At 43.2% G+C, this 18,444-nt stretch overlaps 1 protein-coding gene across 5 annotated transcripts in view; it reads right to left on the bottom strand.

Annotated features, from left to right (window-relative positions):
• Positions 1 to 18,444, bottom strand: part of RECQL5 (RecQ like helicase 5) — a 164,617-nt gene that overhangs the window by 140,277 nt on the left and 5,896 nt on the right. For all 5 annotated transcript variants that reach the window (XM_056550097.1, XM_056550102.1, XM_056550099.1 and 2 more), the window contains exons 2-4: positions 17,043 to 17,200; positions 15,741 to 15,862; positions 2,886 to 3,404 (exon numbers count right to left, since the gene is read on the bottom strand). In XM_056550097.1, the coding sequence (XP_056406072.1) occupies positions 2,886 to 3,404; positions 15,741 to 15,862; positions 17,043 to 17,200 (799 nt within the window). The remainder of the gene's footprint in view (positions 1 to 2,885; positions 3,405 to 15,740; positions 15,863 to 17,042; positions 17,201 to 18,444) is intronic.

Raw genomic sequence — 18,444 nt, 5'->3', positions numbered from 1 at the left:
TCAGCCGCAGGAAAACCCCCGCGATCTCTGCCGCGGCACCCGTCATCCGGTGCACAGATCATACTTTGCTCCGTGCCAGATGACTGGCAAACACAGCCGCCACACCTCCTCCTATCATGTTTATGGGAGGAGGCGTGACAGCGGTGTACTAGCCGTCACGCCCCTCCCATAGACCTGCATTAAGGAGGCATGGCATGACCTGGCGCTTCTGTGACCGTCACGCCGCAGCACCAGCCTGGAGATCATGGGGGGTCCCCATGGCCATACCCCGTGTGATCACACAAGTTATCCCCCATCCTTTGGCTAGGGGATAACATGTCTAGGGGAGGAGTACACCTTTGAGCTTGCTACATAACTCCATGAATTTTTTTATTTTTTTTTTAAAGACACTCCACCTACTTCTTACTTTGTCATTGGTGCTAATGTGCACCATGACAGCTGGGTCTTCACCAGGCCCCCCTAGTAATCTGTAAACCCGTTAAGTGATGTGCCAAACTCACGCGCCAGGAAGACAACACAATGTTTAACGATCCCAGTCTTTGTATGAGATCACCCTGTCTGTCTCTCTCTTAACTGAATTGCCCACTACCAGCACCTGTTTGGCCTGCCCTGCACTCCTACTCCCCTCCTTACTGAGGCAGACATTGTCTGAGGCACTGTCTTGCTGCAGCAGTGCCAACGCTGAACTGTATCCGCCAATGTGACAAACTTGTTGGGGTGTGCAAGATAAGGGCTGGCCTTGCTGACCCCATCCTTTTACCCTGTCTTTCAAATGTCCATATGCTAGCGGACTCCTTTTCCTGCACCACCATACCAATATCCACCCCACCTCGGTCTCAGAAAGTGCTCGCTCATTGAGCAGCAGACTCCCTAACAAAATGCCAATAAATCCAATCTCTCCAGTTGCTCCTTCAGATACAGGATCTGGGTTTCCAACTGAACTTGCAAAAATTTTGCACAGCAATATACACCCTCGAACTGCTGTTCAAGGATTGCATACATCAAGGTATATGTACATGGGACAGCAATGTGAATCATGGCGCACATATTTCTAATAGGGATGGCAAAAAACTTAACAGTGGTTAACACAACAGATGCAGACAGTAAATAAATACAGTTGACTCTAACCTTTACGTCTTTTAACCTTAAGCCCCCACACGTACGACCAAAAACATGCTCTGGTACAAAACTGACTGGACTATCCAGCTCCTGACTCAGGATGCTGCACTCTAATTTAAGAAGCAGCTAAACCATATTCATAAAGACCAGTTGCATTTTGTAGATGTACAATTTTCCGAGAAAAAAACAACATAACTGCTGAAATACAATGCATTTGGAAAGTCTTCAGACCCTTTCACATATTATGTTGAGGCCTTGTGCTAATTAAAGAAAAAATCCCCCATAATTCTGAATGTTCTCAAGAGCAAAATGGTTTGCATTATTGTTAAAGGAGTACTGAAGGCAAAATTAACTTATCCCCTATCCGCAATCTCCGGAAGGGATCCCCGTCTATCTCAGTGTGGAGTGCGTGTTGTCTAACGCTAGATGGCATGCACTCCCATTAATTTCTATGGAAGAGCCGATGATTCCCAACTTCGGTCTCTTCAGAGCTCCCATAGAAATCAATGGAGTGTGTGCCATCTACCATACACGCTCCTCACTCAGAGCCAGGTCCCATTCCAGAGATCACGGGGGTCACATCGGTTGGACCCGCCACGATCAACTACTTATCCTGTGGGTAGGGGATAAGTTCATTTTGGCGGCAGTATCCCTTTAAACGGAGAATGACTGGAACAAGTAGGACTCTTCCTAGAGCTCCTAACCCTCAAATTAAGAAATAGAGGGAGAAGGCCTTGGTAAGATAGGTAACCAATAACCCAATGGTCACTCTGGCTGGGCTGTAAAGATTGGCAAATGGGAGAAACTTTCAGAAGGTCGACCATCAACGCAGCATTGAACCATTCTGGGCTTTATGGCAGAACGGCCAGAAACAAGCCACCTGGAGACACATGAAAGCCTCCTGGAGTTATATATATATATATATATATATATATATATAACCTAAAGGATTGTCAGACTGTGAGAAACAAGATTCTCTGATGAAACAAATATTGAACTTTTTGGTCTCAGTTCTAAGCGTCCCTGTGACAGGGAGACTGGCCGGTCAGGAGGGATTGATTCTTAATAAAAACCTGATCCAGAGTGTTCTGGACCTCAGACTGGGCCGAACGGTTCATCTTCCAAGATAACTGTGAGGTAGATTGATCAAAACCTGCGTACAAGATGAGTGGTGCAGTTGCCAATCGCAACCAGATTGCTTCTTTTATTTAGAAAAAAGCCTCTGAAAAGTGAGGGAAGCAATCTTTTTGGTTGTTATGGGCAACTGCTCCACTTTGCCTCTGCATATGTTTTGATATATCTCCCACAATGACCCTACGCACACAGCCAAGACAACACAGAATAACCCAGTCAGAGCACTGGCTTGAATCAAGTCGAACATTTATGGAAAGGTCTGAAAATGTCTTTCACTGACGGTCCCCATCTAACCTGACAGAGCCTGAGAGGATGTGCAGAAAAGAATGGCAGAAAATTGCCAACTCCTGGTGTGGCAACCTTGTTGCATCAAACCCAAGAAGACTGAAGGCTATAGTCACTGCCAAAAGGTATTTTTACTAAGTACAGGGTATGAATACTTATGTCACTCTCTGTTTTTACTACGTCATTAAAGGGTATTAAGTGCAGAATGATAGTGGAAAACTTTTTTTTTTTTTATTTTAGCACAAGGCCACAACATAAAGCGTGAAACAAGTTAAAGGGTCTGAAGACTTTCCAAACGCATTGTGAATGACACTTTTATTTAGTTGATAAATTGTGACTGTCATTACCCCGGAAGATTTTTTTTCTCCCAGAGCTTTCAAGCAGAAGTCCTTCAGATTCCCATACGAATCTCCCAGTAAATCTTTTATCTGTATATCGTAGAATAGGTTGCTACGAAAGCAGGGTGTTTTAAACATTTCAATAGGTTTGCGTAGATTCAGTGAAGCTATGATGTCATCCTGCACTTGTTTCGTGGCAGTAGCAGTGAGGGCAACACAAGGCGTCTGTGGCAAACGTGAACGCAAAGATCCCAAGCGCTGATAATCAGGTCGGAAGTCGTGACCCCAGTCAGAAACACAGTGAGCTTCATCTATGATGAGGTAGGAGAGGAGACCTCTGGAGAGCAACATATTTAGGGTTGGCTGGAAGGAAGAGGCTGCAGTCATTTCAGGAGTTATGTACAAGAGTTTAATCTTAGGGTTCTCGCTCTCCAAGTCCTGGAGGATTTTCTTACGCTCTGCTACTGCCAGCTTGGAATTCAGAGAGCAAGCTTCAATCTTCAGGGATATAAGGTGGTCTACCTGATCCTATACACAGTGAAAGAGATAAGGTCAGTGCACATCTTGAATACCAAAACAAACAAAAACCTCTTTATATATCTAGTTGTCATTTAGACATGCAACCTTGCTGTTAACCTCTACTACATTAGCTTGGGGTCAGAACATAGGTCAAGCAGTTTATCTAAAGAATGGCAGCAAGCACTTCCCATCACCCCAGAACTGCCCTGGACAGGGCAGAAAAAAAAAAACCACAAGCAGAATAAAGTGTATTAAAGCAGTGTATTAACTATCACATTCCCATTAAATAGTCACAAAACTAAACTTTTAATATATGGTTCCTTATGTATTAAGACACTTTGCTATTTACTTGCTGTTAAAATTCTCAACCTTTACACATTTTTAATGTGATTGACAAAACGGCCACTAGGTGGCTCTGTTCTGTTCCCTGCCGTAAGTCAATCAGTTAGATTGGTCTCCTCCCGGCCTGGCAGGAGACCAAACTCAAGAAGTGCGTGCGGGGCATGGCGAGGCACAGCTCTCGCAGGCTTCAGTGACATCGGGCCTACTGGGGAACACCTACTTTCTCCTGACTGGAGCTCACACAATGTGAGCAAGGGGAAAGGTATGATACAGAGCTTTTTAAAGTGTACCTGTCAGAGCCTACAAAAAACAAAAACACAAACAAACAGTTATATGTTACTCAGTACCTCATCCTGACCATGTATATACTTGTACCATTGGTATTCTTGTACCACCTGCAGAACCCAATATGTTGGATGTACCTCTAACTCTCTTAAAATTAGAACCAGGAAACACATTTCAGATATCGCTCTTTTTAATTCCCGACATACATCAATGGTGACCCAACATGGTACTCAGGTACACCAGGGTGATTACTCTTCAATGGTCCTATGTGGGATTGAAAGGGTTATCCCTCCCAAAAGAGGGGGTAATTTCAGAAAAAAATTACTAGATCGTGAGGTACCGTATATTGGATTATGGAATTAGACTGTAGATTCCCTAAGGGTCTCAATCGTAGACAGGATGTGATTTAACACTATTAATATATTTTTTGATAACATTATAGATATTAAACATTTGGTGTCTGATATTGGCACACCTGTCTACGACTGCGACCCTATATTTATATGGTCCCCGTGCCTCTCCTCTTATGGTAATAGAAAGATATATTTATATTTTTTTTCTTTATACGTTATATTTTTAAAAGTTTTTTTATTCTGGCATTTATATTTGCCATTGTATATGTGCATATATACTTTTAACTATGTCCATGCCATCATTATTTTTATAACTGTAATTATGCATTGTTTTTGTAACTATGCTGTTTTTTTACAATGTGTTCAGTTTTGAATGTATACATATGTTTTTGTATTTCCACTATGGGATCTGGTGGGTTTGATTACGCCAGGTGTACACCTGGGCGTTCCCTTTCACCACTTCCCATAAAGGAATGGCCTTTTTGTATCTTTGTATGAGTAAGGCTGTTTTTTCTGGCTGAAACGCGTAACCTTGTGTCCTGCTGTCCTATGGCTTGAATCTACAATAAATTTTGGCTTTTATTGCCCGTTATCCTGCGCTGGACCTTCAATTTCCTCATGACCATGTATATGTAATGTTGTCACCCATATTTCACTAGAAAATAGTAGAAAATAGCATATTATAGCTGCTCACAGTCTTTTCCATCTTCTTAAAGGGAGGGGGCGTGTCCCTCTCTTACCTGCACCCCCCCCCCCCCCTCCCTCTGCTGACTCTGCTCTCTGGAGCCTGGTAGCCTTGCTCTGTAACCCTTTCCTCTCTGGAAACTGAGGGTCCTGTTCCAATTTTTGTTCTGCAGCAACTGAAACTACGGATACTGGAAGCCTGTTCTAGCATTTCTCCTGCGGTGTTGCTATCAGTGTGTGAAGAGTGGGAGAAGAGGGTTGCATTGACAATCCAACACAATGGGCAGCACATTGAATAAGTTTATAAGTGGTCAGAAACTTGTAAATAACTCATGAAAGAATAAAGTTACGTTAAAACCAAGCACATCATTGTTTTTCTTGTGAAATTCCCAATAAGTTTGATGTGTCACGTGACTCTCTTCCTATTGAAAAAAACAAAAGTTGGATTCAAAATGGCCACCATGGTCACCACCCATCTTGAAAAGTTTCCCCCCTCACGTATACTAATGTGCCAAAACAGGAAGTTAATATCACCAACCATTTCCATTTTATTAAGGTGTATCCATATAAATGGCCCACCCTGTACAACATATAAAAAGTTTTAATAACTGATAGTGCAGATTTAACCTCTTGGGGACGCAGGGCGTAAGCATACTCCCTGCATCCCGCTCCTTAAGCACTCAGGGTGTACCTGTACACCCTAGTCTTGTTTAACAGGTTTAAACCGTTCTCACTGGTGGAGAACAGGTTAAAACCGGTGGGTCCCAGTTGCTACGGGCAGCCAGGACCCACATTTAATGCCAGGCATGGCCGATAGGGCCGCTGCCCGGCATCAACCCTTTAGACGCCGCGATCAAATTCGATCGCGGCATCTAAAGAGAAAGTAAAAGAATCCCGGCAGCTCAGCGGAGCTGATCGGGACTATCACGACAAAATCCTGAGGGTCCTCATCTGCCTCTCCGTTGTCTGATCAGCGATCTACTGCTACATGTCTGCGCAGCAGGCTAAAGCAGCAGATTGCCGGTTCCACTGATCAGGTCTGTGCAATGGCATAGCATTGATCTGTGTATGACTGTTTAAGATTGCATGTTTTAGCTCCCTATGGCGGGATTAAAAAAAAAAGTGTAAAAAAAAAAAAAAAGTGTAAAAAAAAAAAAGTTCATTAGCCCCTTCCCTATTAAAAGTTTAAATAACCCCCTTTTCCATTTTTTTTTATAAAATAATGTAATAGAAATAATGTAAAAGAATAAAAATAATCATATGTGATACCGCCGAGTGTGTAAATGTCCGAACTATTAAAATATTAGGTTAGCTAAACCACGCGCTCGATGGCATACACGTAAAAAAAAATAAAAATACCAAAGTCCAAAATTGTGCATTTTTGGTCACTTCATATACCATAAAAATATTAAAGGACATCTGCAGTGCTGGGCAAAAAAACTTTTTTTTACCTCATTTAATAGGTCTTTGAAAGACCTTTCCAACAATGTCTCCCCCATCAAAATTGGCCCAGCCGTTCTCCCGCTATCAGCACATGAATTACTGAGGACAAGTGAAAGAAAAACTACATCTCCCATCATGCCTTGTGCTTACTTCCTGTAAGCTGCTGCCCTCCCCCTGTTCTATCCTCCGAGCAAATTATTATATTGTAACGCCCACATCTCCCTTCCCTATGCATACACCCTCCCCTTCTGCTCATCTCCCCCTCCCCACACTGGCTCCTGTCCAGTGATGAAGCAGCTGCCTCCGTGCTCACTGTAGACAGACAGTCTGCATAGCTAGAATCAGCAGTGTCAGCACTGGAGAGTGGATAGTGAAAGTAAAAATGGAAAAAAAAACATAATTGTTTGTCTATAAAACTGTCCTGATAGGGGTCCCTCCATCTTTTTCACAACTCCAACTCCAAGCATGCCCAGTTATTTAATATGCTGTTCGGGCATGCTGGGAATTCCAGTGGTGCCTCCAGCTGTTGCAAGACTACAAATCCCAGCATGCCCTGTCAGCTTTCTGCTGTATGTGCATGCTTGGAGTTGCAGAGGTGACTCCAGCTGTTGTAAGACTATACATCCAAGCATGCCGTGACAGCTTTCTGCTGTTCGAGTGTATAAAGTAGAGCCGAATGTGTGATCATATGTATACAGCAGAGCCGAGTGTGTGAATGTGTGTATACAGCAGGGCCGAGAGTGTGATCGTGTGTATACAGCAGAGCTGAGTGTGTGATCGAGTGTATATAGGAGAGCCGAGTGTGATTGTGTCTATACAGCAGAGCCGAGTGTGTGATCAGGTGCATACAGCAGAGCCGAGTGTGTGATCGTGTGTATACAGCAGAGCTGAGTGTGTGATCGAGTGTATACAGCAGAGCAGAGGCTCTGCTGTATACACACAATCACACACTCAGCTCTGCTGTATACACACAATCACACTCGGCTCTCCTGTATACACTCAATCACACAGGCAGTCTCCTGGGAGTTGTAGTTCACCAACACCTATATTGTATCTCTGTAGTCTCCTGGGAGTTGTAGTTCACCAACACCTCTATTGTATCTCTGTAGTCTCTTGGGAGTTGTAGTTCACCAACACCTCTATTGTATCAGGAGTCTCCTGGGAGTTGTAGTTCATACACCAGTGTTTCCCAACCAGGGTGCCTCCAGATGTTGCAAAACTACTACTCCCAGCATTCCCTGGTTGGGAAACACTGGCATACACACACACACATAACAGGGACTACAACTCCCAGCATGTGTCATTCAGTAGTCCCCCCCCCCCTCTCACACACAGAATCAGTATGATATTTATTCCCTGTAGTCTATACACCACCAGCCTGTGCAGTGTAATATGTCTCCTCCACACACACGTCCTCCCTTCCCCCCTCCCCGCTCTGTGGTTTGCTCTGTGTTTCCCCCATGAAAACTTGAATCCTCCCCGTGATAAGTGAGGTCCTATGTAGACAGAGCAGGGGAGGGGAGGGGGGAGGAGCTGTGGACGTCCTCATTGTCCCCCTGCTTGAATCTTATAGATAGGGGCGTTTCTGAGGATGAGCCTATGGCTGCCTCAGAAAGCACCCGCTCATGCATATGCATAAGCAGGGAGGACCTGACAGAGGCTAGGGGGAGCACAAACACTGCTGGGAGGAAGAGATCTCCGTCCCCAAGATGGCGGCTGCAATGTAATGAATAGGGGACGGACGCAGGACTACTGGGCTATGCTGGCAACTTTAATATCTCAGAAACTGCTGCATATAGGTAAATAGAACTAATTGACTGAATTGTATAACTTTTGTTTGGGGAACATTTGGGCAGGGATTTTTGACCACTACAGTTTTCCTTTAATAAAAAGTGATCAAAAAGTCCCATCAAAACAAAAATGGTCCCGATAAAAACTACCGCCCCGTACACAGAAAAATAAAAAAATTATAGGGGTCAGAAGATGCCAATTTTAAACATAATGTAAATAAACATAATGTATAATTTTTACCAAAAAGTGAACTGCGTAGAAACGAGAGCCTCGAAAAGTTACAAAATGGCGTCTTTTTATTTCACCCCACAAATAATTTTTGGGGTGTTTCATTGCAGATTATATAATAAAATAAGTGATGTCATTACAAAGTACAATTGGTGACACAAAAAAACAAGCCCTTATATGGGTCTGTAGGTGCAAAATTTAAAGAGTTATGATTTTTAGAAGGGAAGGAGGTGAAAAATGAAAATGCAAAAACAAACATTTGCTGTCAAAGGGGTACTCCGCCCCTAGACATCTTATCCCCTATCCAAAGGATAGGGGATAAGATTTCAGATCGCCAGGGTTCCACGTGACGTAACAATGCTCCGGCCCCTGTATCGCCGGTCATTACGCACGGAGCGAGTGTGCTCTGCGCAGTAAGGATAGCGGGGTGCCGCAGCAGAGATCCCGCGGGTCCCCAGAAGCGGGACTCTGTTGATCTGACATCTTATCCCTTATCCTTTGGATAGGGGATAAGATGTCTAGGGGAAGAGTACCCCTGTAAGGTGAAAATAGGCTTAGTCCCTAAGGGGTTAAAGCTCAGAAAAAAATGTTAAGGGCAGGAGGGATGTAAGATAGAGAATATAATCTGAGTTAGGCTGGGTTCACACCACGTTTTCTTAAATACGGTTCCCGTATACGGTTGGGAGCGTGGCTTAATCGCGGCGCCCGCACTCAGCCGTATAGGGGAACCGTATTTAATGCAAGTCTATGAGCTGACCGGAGTGAACCGCAGCCTCCGGTCGGCTTCGTTTTCGGCCGTATGCGGTTTCCCGACCGCAGGCAAAAACGTGGTCGACCACGTTTTTGCCTGCGGTTGGGAAACCGCATACGGCCGAAAACGAAGCCGACCGGAGGCTGCGGTTCACTCCGGTCGGCTCATAGACTTGCATTAAATACGGTTCCCGAACACGGCTGAGTGCGGGCGCCGCGATTAAGCCACGCCCCCCTCCTCCCAACCGTATACGGGAACCGTATTTAAGAAAACGTGGTGTGAACCCAGCCTTAGTTTACAAAATATGGTTTTATGACAAGTACGCTTTAAGCATCAGAAACTATTTGGGAATATTCTGGGCTACATAACCATTCAGATCAGTTAACTATTTAATCACTTCCAAAATGATAAACCATGGACAATAAAGATAAAATAAAGCTAAAGTACACAATTGTGTATCATGAGAATGATCAGATATCACATGTGCATGTATTTTCATTTTACACAATCCCATTCACAATGTAATATTTTTGCAAAACTTTGTTTTACTACTTCACTAATGTGACTTCTTAAAAATGTTGAAACGTTGATGCCTTCTGTAAAACTGAAAGGAAATCGGTCAGAAGATTTCATCCCCAGAAACTCCTACATAGGTCTTGGGGAAAGCAGTTTAAACACACTCATGCTTGTTATAATAAAAGACTTATAAGGCAGGTGACGGCAATCAGGCACTACAACAATACGTGCAGAATGAATGGCAGTCCCGTGGTATAGTGGGGGTGCTCAGCTTTAAAAGGTAAAACAAATTTCAGTGCAGAAATGAGTAGATAGGAAATAAAGCTGCACTCACCCACTCAATAGTATAAGCCAAAATGAATCTTTTATTCCAGTGTCCATACAGCAAAGGCCATGGTAAAGCTGGATGCCACGACCAGAAGAAGCGTCATTTCCGACGCGAAACTAGTTGTCTAGTGGTAAACTCCCTGCACCTGAGGGCTACGGCTCTTGCTCCCCGCAGTTCCAGCTTTACCATGGCCTTTGCTGTATGGACACTGGAATAAAAGATTCATTTTGGCTTATACTGTTGAGTGGGTGAGTGCAGCTTTATTTCATATCTACTCATTTCTGCACTTGTTATAATAAAGCATACCTTAAAAAAACATATTTTATTCAGTCCCTTAAAGGGGTACTACGCTGCTTAGCGTTTGGAACAAACCGTTCTGAACACTGGAGCCGGCGGCGGGAGCTCGTGACGCCATAGCCCCGCCCCCTCATTACGTCAGCTTGTTCCAAACGCTGAGCAGCGGAGTACCCCTTTAGTGTATGCTAAAGAGGGGTCGAACCCGCACCAATCACACATTTATCACCTGTCATGCAGATAGGTGATAAATGAGTTAGGTAGGAAGTGCACAATGGATATTTATTCTTTATTGATTTCACCCTTGGACATCAGCAGCAGCCCCCTTCTAAATAAAACAATTTCTGTTTTAGATTTTCATAGCAAACATGTAGATGTTTAAAGAGTACCTGTCATTAAACCTAACTTAAAAAAAAAAGAAGCTCTATAGACATCCCTACCTACAGCAATCTCCCCTAACCATCCCCCTCCCAGCACGGCCTCATGACATTGTGCCAGCTGGGGAATGCCCCCTCATCTACGCAGTGCTCTGGCACTGCAGGCTGCTCAGGAATCCCCTCCTCTCGGTTCATCAGTGCATGTGGTATACAGAGAGGAGGATTAGGAGCCGAGCCCTGCTGCCTATACAGGATTTATTACAGACAGTGTGAGCAGCGAGACCTGCCATGACCTGCTGCCTACACTGGATTATAAACAGTGCGAGCGATCGTGCAGAGCGCTTACTCTCGCCTGTTCTATACAAAGGCAGAGAGTGAGAGCTATACACTGCCTATGGTCAAATGGCATTTTCGGATATTGGTCTCCTGCCAGTCCTGCTGGAGACCAAAGCCTGTGCTTTTGAGCAGGCTGAATGTGGTCTGGCAAAGAAGGGAGACACCTAGTGGCCATATATAAGAGGCCAGGTAAATTATATAATTATTTTTTTTTTTTTTACAGGGTGTAAATTAGAAAGCTGATTTATTTCACCTAAGGAATTAAATGAGAAAAACAAGTTATAATGACAGTGCCCACCTAAACTATTTTGGTGATAAGTGCCTGATCAGTAAGGGTCCGAATTAATCCAAGTACAGCACCTTAGCTACCTCTGGCAGTTTCATACAGATTGAATAGAGCAGCAGTGCAGACATTCTGCTAGCAGAATTCTTCTTGCAGCAGAGTCCTATTGTTTTCAAAGGGATTCTGCTGCTCTGTGCACACTCCAAAATATATATCACCCACTTAGATCTGTCAAAGATTAAGAGCATCCACCGGCTCCTGAGGTAATTCAAAGAGGTATCAAGAACAAATTCACCAAAAAGTAGCCTTTTTTTTTTTTTTTTTAATAAGAATACAGTCATAAAACATAACCTTTAATATGCATCGCTTAAAAGTAGCCAAACAATATTCAAAAACGTGATAAACCAATTATGAAACCTCCAGGCCAAAACAATGAGATGTCCACGGGCTGCGGAGTATAACCCTATAGTTATAAGTGAGGGGGGGGGGGTTAGATAAGATGGTAGAGATATGTAATGTAACAAATCCCCTAGGAGTAAGGATAGATGTTTAGCTCCAATATGAGTAATCAGGAGACTGACAGGCGGGGGTAGGTGCACTCTGATACTAGTTGACCCGTCCCCTCTGTCCCTGCTTTTTGAGGGACCCACCTCCTTAACAGGGTGGCCTCAACCAAGGTACCATTCCCTGACCTATATAAGTCCACTGGAACTGTTATTGGGATCCATATTGATATTTTAACCCCTGGCATCTGGCTATATACCAGTGGAGTTTAGCTTTTATACCACTGTATACATGTGTGTACATGGGGTTTGTTATTGTGGGTTATCGAATGTCCTGGCGGTTACGGACTGTGAAGCATTTATTAGGTACATCTGTATATCTGCTTCTATTCTGTTGTTTATTGTTTTCTCCCTCACTTATATAGGTCAGGGAACAGAGCCATGGTTGAGGCCACCCTGGAGGCAGGGACAGAGGGATCAATCATCTAGTATCAGAGTGCACCGACCCCCGCCTTTCCGTCTCCTGATTACCCATATTGGGGCTAAACATCTATCCTTACTCCTAGGGGGATTTGTTATATTAAATATCTCTACCATCTTATCTACCACCCCCCCCCCCCCCCCTTATAACTATAGGGTTATGCTCCGCAGCCCGTGACCTCCTGGACATTGCACTGTTTTGGTGTTGAGGTTTCATAATTGGTTAATTGCGTTGTTTTTTTTTTTGTTGTTTTTTTAAATCAGAAATTTTTATTAAACATTTTGTAGTTTACAAACAAACAACAAAACAAGAACCATAAACCCCATCCCCCCTTTCCCCACACACACTCAGAGCACCCACCCTTATGTCCCATGTCTTACCCTTGTAAAAGAATAAGTATAAAACTTCAAAATAGAAAAATAGTACAATATCTGTCCATAAGTTGCATATACTCGGTATAATTAGAACAGAAGAACAGGAAAGAAAATAACCAAAAAAAAGGGAAAAAGGGTCAGAGAGGCCATAATAGCAGCAAAAAGAGGGGGGGGGGGGGGGACACCCTCGAGAGTACGCACAACGTGCGGATAAGCACATTTATAGAAGGTAAAAAGAGAACATAAAAAGGGCCGTACACAGAAACGCAGGAAGAGCCTCACAGCATTAGGACATAACAACTAGAGATGAGCGAACTTACAGTAAATTTGATTCGTCGCAAACTTCTCGGCTCGACAGTTGATGACTTTTCCTGCATAAATTAGTTCAGCTTTCAGGGGCTCCCGTGGGCTGGAAAAGGTGGATACAGTCCTAGGAGACTCTTTCCTAGGACTGTATCCACCTTTTCTAGCCCACCGGAGCACCGGAAAGCTGAACTCATTTATGCAGGAAAAGTCAGCACCCGCCGAGCCGAGAAGTTCGTGACGAATCGAATTTACTGTAAGTTCGCTCATCTCTAATAACAATGCATCGAACATATACAAGACAAGCAGAACAGAAACGACACAGAAAAGACAACAGAAAACAGAGTTAATCGCGTTTTTGAATATTGTTTGGCTACTTTTAACCCCTTAACGACCATATTGGCCTTAAGGACTCAGACAATTTAATTTTTAAGTTTTCATTTTTTCCTCCTCGCCTTCTAAAAATCATAACTCTTATATTTTCATCGACAGACTAGTATGAGGGCTTGTTTTTTGCGCGACCAGTTGTCCTTTGTAATGACATCACTCATTATATCATAAAATGTATGGCGCAACCAAAAAAAACACTATTTTTGTGGGGAAATTAAAAAGAAAAATGCTATTTTGATAATTTTGGAAGGTTTCTTTTCACGCCGTACAATTTACGGTAAAAATGACGTGTTCTTTATTCTGAGGGTCAATATGATTAAAATGATACCCATTATTACATACTTTTATATTATTGTTGTGCTTAAAAAAAAAATCACAAACTTTTTAACCAAATTGGTACGTTTATAATCCCTTTATTTTGATGACCTCTAACTTTTTTATTTTTCCGTATAAGCGGCGGTATGAGGGCAAATTTTTTGCGCCATGATCTGTACTTTATTTTGATACCACATTTGCATATAAAAAACTTTTAATACATTTTTTATAATTTTTTTTTATAAAATGTATAAAAAAAGTAGCAATTTTGGACTTTTTTTTTTTACGTTCACGCCGTTCACCGTACGGGATCATTAACATTTTATTTTAATAGTTCGGACATTTACGCACGCGGCGATACCAAATATGTCTATAAAATGTATTTTTTACGCTTTTTGGGGGTAAAATAGGAAAAAAACGGACGTTTAACTTTTTTATTGGGGATGGGGATTTTTCACTTTTTTTTAACTTTTACATTTTTTTTTACACTTGATTAGTCCCCATAGGGGACTATTCATAGCAATACCATGATTGCTAATACTGATCTGTTCTATGTATAGGACATTAAACAGATCAGTGTTATTGGCGATCTTCTGTTCTGGTCTGCTCGATCTCAGACCAGAGCAGGAGACGCTGGGAGGCTGAAGGAGGAAGGAGAGGGGACCTCCGTGCGGTGTTGTGAAAGATCGGATCCCCGCAGCAGCGCTGCGGGTGATCCGATTGTTCATTTAAATCGCGCTCTGCCGCAGATGCCGGGATCTGTATTGATCCCGGCACCTGAGGGGTTAATGGCGGACGCCCGCGAGATCGCAGGCATCGGCCATTGCCGGCGGGTCCCTGGCTGCGATCAGCAGCCGGGATCAGCCGCGCATGACACGGGCATCGCTCCGATGCCCGCGGTTATGCACAGGACGTAAATGTACGTCCTGGTGCGTTAAGTACCACCGCACCAGAACGTACATTTACGTCCTGCGTCCTTAAGGGGTTAAGCAATGTATATTAAAGGTTATGTTTTATGACTGTATTCTTATTCAAAAAAAGAGGCTACTTTTCGGTGAATTCACACTCCAAAATAGCCTCAGCGGAATTACACTGGCAGAATAGACATGTTCATTATTTAGGTCAGTGGCTCCCAACCAGGGTGCCTCGGGCGGTTGCAAAACTACAACTCCCAGCATGTCTGGACAGCCGAAGGCTGTCCAGGCATGCTGCGAGTTGTAGTTTTGCAACAGCTGGAGGCACCCTGGTTGGGAAACACTGATCTAAGCAGAATTCCACTGGACTTCATTGCTGCCTTACCGCCGATGATATTGGCAGAACCTGGTGCAAGTTCCGGCTTAATGTCCACAGTGTGAACGAGCCCTTTGGGCGTTTTTTCATCTGACTAAAGTTAAACATTTTTATAAATGGCTAGGTAGAATTTTTCTGGCATACTATAAACAAAACGAATAAAAAAAAAAAAAGGTGGCCACAGCCTTTAGAAGCGTATGGTTGTGGAATCTGTTGATTCTCTTTACAGGTACAATCTCATTTTTATTAAGAAAAGATGTGCAAAATACAATAAGTAAGCAAAGTAACAATGCATGCAAGTACAGCACAGAATGACATAGCACTCGGACCATAAGTGTTATGGGCCTTGCCTTTCTGTGGATTGTAGAGATGAGCAAACTTACAGTAAATTCGATTCGTCACGAACTTCTCGGTTCGGCAGTTGATGACTTTTCCTGCATAAATTAGTTCAGCTTTCAGGTGCTCCCGTGGGCTGGAAAAGGTGGATACAGTCCTAGGAGACTCTTTCCTAGGACTGTATCCACCTTTTCCAGCCCACGGTAGCACCTGAAAGCTGAACTAATTTATGCAGGGTAAGTCATCAACTGCCGAGCCGAGAAGTCCGTGACGGATCGAATTTACTGTAAGTTCGCTCATCTCTAGTGGATTGCCTTCATAATAATAATGGTAGTCAAATACCTGAATCAAAGCTATCAAGGGGGAGATGACAATGGTGATTCCTGCAGCGAGGACAGCCGGGAGCTGATAGCAAAGAGACTTACCAGCTCCAGTTGGCATACACACAAACACATCCTTGTCACCTAAAAAAAAAAAAATTACAAATTTACTACAAATTTATTACAATATTACAAATTATCAATTTATGGATTTGCATTTGTTCATATCATAAGAATCGAAGCCTTGGAGAGACTTATTTAATATGTTTTTTTCCCCCCAAAGCAGTCACTCCAGATTTGGCATAGGTTTTGATAAATCTTCTCCCATATTGCGGGTGAACTTGAGTAAAATGAGTAGAGATGAGCGAATTTACAGTAAATTCGATTCGTCACGAACTTCTCGGCTCGGCAGTTGATGACTTTTCCTGCATAAATTAGTTCAGCTTTCAGGTGCTCCGGTGGGCTGGAAAAGGTGGATACAGTCGTAGGAGACTCTTTCCTAGGACTGTATCCACCTTTTCCAGCCCACCGGAGCACCGGAAAGCTGAACTAATTTATGCAGGATAAGTCAGCAACTGCAGAGCCGAGAAGTTCGTGACGAATCGAATTTACTGTAAATTCGCTCATCTCTAAAAATGAGGTATAACTGACTATGTGGTCCCATTACAGAGAAATATGCTGCATTGCTAATGAGTTCATTTTATATATCAACTGGCTCCAGAAAGTTAAACAGATTTGTAAATTACCTCTATTAAAAAAATCTTATTCCTTTCAGTACTTATGAGCTTCTGAAGTGGAGTTGTTCTTTTCTATCTAAATCCTCTCTGATGACACGTGTCTCGGGAACCGCCCAGTTTAGAAGAGGTTTGCTATGGGGATTTGCTTCTAAACTGGGCGGTTCCCGAGACACGTGTCATCAGAGAGCACTTAGACAGAAAAGAACAACTAAACTTCAGAAGCTCATGAGTACTGAAAGGATTAAGATTTTTTAATAGAAGTCATTTACAAATCTGTTTAACTTTCTGGAGCCGGTTGATATTTAAAAAAAAACTTTTTTTCCTGGAATACCCCTTTAACCTGTGCGCAATAGAGTAGGGCTCCCTGTCTTAGTCCCCTCTGCTCTCATATGCCCATCCACAGAGCGATCACACAGGTAAAGGGTCAATAATTATTTTTAAGGTGGGAGGGCATATGGGAGCAGAGGGGACGGAGGCAGAGAAGTTCAGAATGCCAGCTCGGTTAAGTGCAGGTGAACCAGCAGTTAGATTCCCTTTAATGTTATGACTGATCAGTGTATACTGTAGAGGAAACAAATATACGTCACCTTTAACCACAGTTCGGGTTGCATTTTCTTGCAGATCCGACCGGAATTTGTTAAATCCAAAAACATTTTTCAGAGTGGAAAGAATTCGGCATTTAGAGCTTGTCGATGATGATGAAGATGAATGGGTGCTCATTTCTTCTTGATGAAACAAAACAGTCCTGTGACAAAGAGAACAGCTGTCAGTCCTAATAATAATACAGTCCATAAGAAAAAGAAAATATCGGCACTCACCAATTCAGCTTGCAATTCTTCTTTATTGAAGCATACTTACAAGAAGGGTACAGAAGAGAAGGGTAGTGGGGGGATAGTGAATGGCGACCGATCTCCTGTTTCGCATTGGTGAGTGCCGATATTTTCTTTTTCTTAAGGACTGATCTGTACACTGCTTGCCTTATCTGAGCACCACCGCTACACTAGCATCCATCCGCCGTCTCACACCCCAGGACACCACTAGCAGTGCCGCACCACTTCTATTGTGAACCTAATAATAATACTCCTGTCTAGTAAGGCTGTTTTCCCACATGCTGGTGAACGTATGCATCTGAAACTACTCCCCCCCCCCCCCCCCCCCCCACCAAGCGTTCACCAAGGACTGTGCAATGTTGCCAGGAACATAGCCTAACAGAAAATAACATTGCCTCCACAGGTGTGTTCTTTTAATTGGGCTATCCTACGGCTTCTGAGTTATTCTGAGCTCCTACATGGGTAACAAATACAATAAAAAATAAAAAGAAACAAAAGCATTGTATGTAGCAGACTTATCAGTGATTTTTAAAGCCCTATCTGCACGAAATACAGAGAACGCTGCAAGTTTTCAAATCCAATGCATGTCTATGACTGTAGACTACAATGCGGTGGAGCCACTGTGGATCTTCTCGACAGCTGCTCTGCAGAGCCGCAGCCCCGGATCTGTGAACGGAGCCAAAATTAGAAGGCTACCTACATTGTGTAGTGGTCATGCTGGGATTGCTCAGCTTCCACTACATGTAGCCTTCCAATTTTGGCTCCGTTGCGTTCCGTGGCACCCTCCCGATGAGATATCCAACTTTAATATGTTTTCACTGGAAAACCCCTTTTAAAGGGTACCTCTCATTAAATAAACTTTTGCTATATTTTAGATGAATGAATGTTGAATAACTTTCCAATAGCATGTTAATGAAAAATGTGCTTCTTTCTATTGTATTTTTCCCGATCAGTCCTGTCAGCAAGCATTTCTGACTCATGCTGGAGTCCTAAACACTCAGAGCTGCCAGCCTGCTTTGTTCACAGCCAAACAGGCTGTGAACAAAGCAGGCTGGCAGCTCTGAGTGTTCTCCTTTGTGAACAAAGCAGACTGGCAGCTCGTAGTGTTTAGGACTCCAGCATGAGTCTGAAATGCTTGCTGCCAGGACTGGTAGGGAGA

This window comes from Hyla sarda, chromosome 13, assembly GCF_029499605.1.
Source record: "Hyla sarda isolate aHylSar1 chromosome 13, aHylSar1.hap1, whole genome shotgun sequence".
Lineage (NCBI taxonomy): Eukaryota > Metazoa > Chordata > Amphibia > Anura > Hylidae > Hyla > Hyla sarda.
The sequence above is the reverse complement of the archived record's forward strand: the minus strand, read 5'-3'. Positions and strand labels throughout refer to the sequence as shown.